This window comes from Cyprinodon variegatus, unplaced genomic scaffold (genome assembly GCF_000732505.1).
Source record: "Cyprinodon variegatus isolate N-32 unplaced genomic scaffold, C_variegatus-1.0 Scaffold836, whole genome shotgun sequence".
In the NCBI taxonomy this organism is placed as follows: domain Eukaryota; kingdom Metazoa; phylum Chordata; class Actinopteri; order Cyprinodontiformes; family Cyprinodontidae; genus Cyprinodon; species Cyprinodon variegatus.
The window spans coordinates 294,840-300,153 of NW_015151289.1; the positions used below are offsets into that span (position 1 = coordinate 294,840).

Below are 5,314 nucleotides of genomic sequence, written 5' to 3' on the forward strand. Positions count from 1 at the left end.
AAAAAAAGACAAGTATTTACACCCTGGTTGCCGGAGGAAAGGCATCTGATATAGAACAATTTTTCAATTCTGATAAACAAGTCATAATGACTTAAAGTCATAAACAAGTCATAAAGCTGTGACAAACTTGATAAAAGGAGCAGCCAGAAGGACTCAAACATGTTTGTTTTTTTTGTTTGTTTTTATGTGTCTCTTATAGAAACAAAATAGATATCAGTTTTCACAAGATGATATTGACAGAACCTAACAATATATATATTTTTTTTTATTTCAGTCAATACAGTATGATTTTGATGTGGAAATAAACAAAATAAAAATTCAGTCAATACAAAATGCATTAAACATGTGCTTAAAAATCATATCACTATTTTGGCTAAAGTTATATTACTATATATATTTAAATATAATTTCTTCCACCTCTATGAGAATGTAGAAACAGACTACATTCTCTAATGTTTGCTATTTAAGCAAAAATTATTTTATTTAGGATTCCAACAATTTTTCCATTTCAAAATTCTGTACTTTTCCAGGCTTAGATTTTTAACAGTTTTTCCCAACCTACCCTAACCAGTTGGAAGTCGTGTCAAAAACATTCAATTATTATCTGTAGGAAACAAAACAGTGTTGAAGGGGGATTATTAAATGCAATTTATCCTCTTTTACAGCATCTGCAAAAAACTTAGGGTATTTTCATGTAAAAACCTATATGTGGTAGATCTAGATTTGATTGTTTATATTAGAGGGGAACGCTGTTTTTTTTTTTTTTTTTTTTTTTACACATTGGCCCCTTGATTTTACATTATTACATCATGTTCTACTCACCCATATGAGTTTTGTGTCATTTGGAGCTGTTCTGAAGATATTCCGTTAGTAAGTAACGTCTTCCTTTGGGCAATGACTTAAAGCAACAAACTAAACCGTTCATAATTTATTCTTTATGGTACACCAGCCTTCATAACATGTAGGCGAATCACTGTCCCCCAGACATCCGCGGTTATATTTTTTATATTTATATATTTTTTTAAACAAAGTGGAGTGTGTATGACGTCATCCGCTCGCGCTACCTACCATTCATTCATCCTGTCCGCTTACCTGCTGCTAGTTTTACTCACATGCCTGGAAGATGTCTAGTGCTACTACCACAGATGATCTCGCTCTCGAAATGGAATTGAACGATTCAGATTAGCTAGCAGAATGAATAGAAGGGGTAGAGGGTAGCTGCCTGTGGCCCGGGCTTCCCGTCACAACTCCAGTCCGCATGTGCGGATGATGTCATACACACTGTTGTTCTGTTCAAGTCTAAGTGGATCTACTCAAAGTTGATTAAACTAACACACAGCAGCCTTTATGAAACTGAAAATTCTGAATTTACAACTTTAGGTTAGATCAATTCAGAGTTGAGGATTTAAGTCTGAGTTTGTTAAACCTGTGTTGTTAAACTGACTGCTGATCTTTACAGAGGACATGTAAGGATTGCAGGCATAAAGTTTGTTTTACAATTCTATAACATTTTCCACAACCTAATGACACGTTTTGTTATTTTCAATAAAGAATTTAAAACATTCTTTATTTTCCACATTTTAATACTGAATTGTTCAACCAAAAAAATATGAGCTGGACAGACTAAAAGTCATCTGACATTATTTTTTCTTTCAGTTGAGTTTTAGTTCAAATGATCTGCTTTTAATCAGATGTTCTCCTTGTATCTCAGGCTGGAGATGAACGAATGGCGTGGGCAGAACCAGAGGACGCTGGTCGTCGGCTGGTTTCCTGCCACTCTCACTGTGCCCGCAACCACTTCCAGCAGCTCGGGGCCCAACCTGCCTCCAGGTATTGCCATCATCTCCCCCCCGGTAAAGGGAAGCCTGCAACACACGGGGCATGGAGACGTCCATCCTGACCGCAGTTGGGGAACTCCAGAGAGGCTGGAAGAGTCAGTAAATCTCCTCCTCTTTACTCATCTTCCATCTCGCAATGACTGACGTACTTGTTCTAACATGACCTTCCTTATTGTTGGTGGGAAATATAAATATTTGTTATTATTAGCCCTCATATCATTATCTAGTGTCTAACCAATTATCTGCTGGCTTTAGGATAACTCTAGACAAAGGGAAACCTCAGCTGTGATGTGACTCATTAATTACCTGACTAGACAGAATTAGAGTTAAAAAGTCACTTGACTCATCCAATAATGACGTGTTTTTGTTTACATATGAAAGTTGTGAGTTCAACAAGCTGCTCCCTGTAGTTAATTAATTGGACTAAGGAAAAGGCTCATTAGATGACATGGTTTTAAGTCTGCAAAGTTTTTATGCTTCTTATTTTTCTGTTCTTGTGTTTAAGAATAAAAAAAAAACCTATTTCTAAGCTTTTTTGAAAAAGTTTCTATGTTTTATTTTCCTTGTATCTTAAGACAATGAGCTTTATTGGTTTTACTGAGTTCAGCTTCGTGCAGAACTTTGACCTATTATCAGTCAATGATCAACACATTATATTGTTGTGGCACCCCTGGAAACTATGTTTAAAAAGCCTTTTTAGATTGTTGTGGAAAAATGAAATATTTTCTGTAATCCCTTCCTGATTTGACTCATTAAACAGAGAGAGGCGTGGAGGAGTTCAGGTTGTTCTGGTGGTTCTGTTGAGGTGAAACTGAGGCCCAGGTTTCTCTAGTTATAGGGGGCTCCACTCCGTCACGCAGTTTTAATGAAACTGATATCTAAATGAAATAGAAGTTACTTTAATCTGAAAGAAATGACACGTTGTCTTTAGCCATTCTAAAAAAATCTTGTAGTCCATTTGACGGTCTTGGTCTGCAGAGACCATCCCCCCTTGTTACTTTCCAATTTTTTTTTTTTTTGTTTTAACTTTTTTCAATATTAAACATTTTGAGAATCAGGATTTTGAGCTTTCATTATCTATAGGTCATAATTATAAGAATCAAATGCCTGAATTTCTTTACTTTCTGATATGAATGACAAAAATCTTTAACATTTTCCCTTTTTTTTTAATTGGACATGAATTTTGTAGTTCATACTTTCCTGTGTTGCTTTGTTAATGATATCATGTGACCCATATTTTAGGATTAGGATTAGTTGCTAACCAAGATGGAAAAGTTATTGCCTTTTTTCTAATTGCAAGCAAAATTAAATTTCGTTTTAGGATTTTTACTCATCTTTATCAAGAAAAGCAAAAGACACTGAGTGGAAAATGGAATAAAATAGAATTCAACTTTATTGTCATTACACTGTAATAAGTACAAAGCAATGAAATTAACTCTCTGCATTTGACCCCTTGGGAAGCACTGGGCTGACACAATGCAGAGCCCATGGAGCAGTGTGGGGTTAAGGGTCTTGCTCAGGGACCCAGATTAACAGTCTGTGGGAATGAGTGGGACTTGAACCCAGAACCTGCAGGACCCAAGCGCAATACTCTAACCTCTAGATCACCACTCCCCTTAGATAGATGCATAGATGATATCTGTTGGTTTAATGTACTTGTTTTTCCTCATATGTGCAGCAACGGCAACTGGAGGTCGGGACCTGGCAGGGAGCGCGAGGGAACAAACCTTCAGAAAATGGCAGGTAAGACCTGGAAGTAACTACACTGGTATGAGTATGCTCCTGCTTTTACAATATTAACAAACATAAGAACAAATCTTTAGATTTAAAAACTGTGCTCTGCTAAAAGCTGATCATGCTGTGTGTGGGTTATTGTATTTTCTTACATTGTGGGACCCATTTTCTGGAAAAAAAAAAAAAAAAAAGATGTGGGCAGCAACTGCATCTTGTGGCTGAACCCCATTAGTGGAATCGCAAAAAAAAAAAAAAAAAAAGATGTGGGCAGCAACTGCATCTTGTGGCTGAACCCCATTAGTGGAATCGCTGTTTTAGGGTCAAGGGTCACGGTTTGGACTAAGGTATGAATTGAGTTTAAGCTGGGTTAAGGGTAAGGTATGAACGGTTATGTTTAAGGTAAGGGTCACAGTTAGGCTGTAGAAATGGGTTAGAAATTAATGGAAGTCAAGGGAAAGGCCCCACAAAGATAGTGAAGCAAGTTTGTGTGTGTGTTTGTGTAGGGAGGGGGCTTTTAAATATATAAAAACCTGCATTAGCAATGTTGTTATCCTCCATATCTGCTGGTTATGAGGGAAACAAAACTTGTATAGTACAACCCAAATAAGTTATATTAAGCAACTACGCTCCCTGTTGGCCATATTTAGTACCTTATTTTTTGCTGTCTGATTTTTCCCTCCTGATCTCTGTATCGATCTATGAATGTGTTCATGTTTGTGAGCAAGGCTGGATTAATGTAATCCTAGATTTAAAGGTGATGGCCACAAGTGTCACTCCTACTAGCCAGTAACAGGCGCACTCACCCTTTCTCCTCTTCACTGTTTGCCTGTTGATTGCCAGTTCTGTGAATACCAGTGTTTAGTTCAACCTCTGGCATCATAACTCAAATGTTAAACTAATATTCATTTTTGTTTTTCTTTCTTTTGTTTTTCTCTTTTGGCTTAAATCTTATTCAGTGCATTGCGAAAATATTTCAACTTTTCTACCTTATCCACATTTCTGGCTTCAAAGTTAAAGATATAAAACTGTAATTTTGTGTGAAGCATCAACAACAAGTGGGACACATCATGAAGTGGAACGAAATAATTGGATATTTTTAACTTTTTTTTTTACCGAAAATGAAAACTGAGAAATTAGGTGTGCAGAATTATTCAACCCCCTTTGAGTTAATACTTTATAGTGGCACCTTTTGCTGCGATTATAGCTGCAAGTCGCTTGGGGTATGTCTCTATCAGTTTTGCTCATTCTTCCTGGCAGAACAGCTGCAGCTCAGTGTTGTTGGATTGGCGAGCATTTTTCAACAGCAGTTTTCAGTTCTTTCCACATATTCTCAATTAGATTCAGGTCTGGATTTTGACTTGGCCATTCTAACACCTGGATATGTTTATTTGTAAACCATTCCATTGTAGATTTGCTTTATATTTTGGATATCTGTCTGATTGGAAGATAAATCTCTGTCCCAGTCTCTGTCTGGTCTTTTGCAGACTCCAGCAGGTTTTCTTCCAGAATGCTCCTGTATTTGGTTCCATCCCTCTTCTCATCAATTTGAACCATCTTCCCTGTCCATGCTATAGCAAATTAGGCCCAAACCATGATGCTTCCACCACCGTGTTTGACAGTTGTGATGGTGTGTTTAGGGGGATGAGCTGTGTTGCTTTTACGCCAAACATACGTTTTACATTGTTGCCAAAAAGTTTGATTTTAATTCTATCTGACCAAAGCACCTTCTTCCATGTTTGCTG

The 5,314-nt window shown here is 37.0% G+C and overlaps 1 protein-coding gene across 1 annotated transcript in view; it reads left to right on the forward strand.

The window, feature by feature from the left end:
* Positions 1–5,314, forward strand: part of LOC107099074 (activated CDC42 kinase 1-like) — a 24,956-nt gene that overhangs the window by 14,409 nt on the left and 5,233 nt on the right. Inside the window, exons 10-11 of the mRNA XM_015397044.1 lie at positions 1,712–1,933; positions 3,517–3,581. Of these exons, the coding sequence (XP_015252530.1) occupies positions 1,712–1,933; positions 3,517–3,581 (287 nt within the window). The remainder of the gene's footprint in view (positions 1–1,711; positions 1,934–3,516; positions 3,582–5,314) is intronic.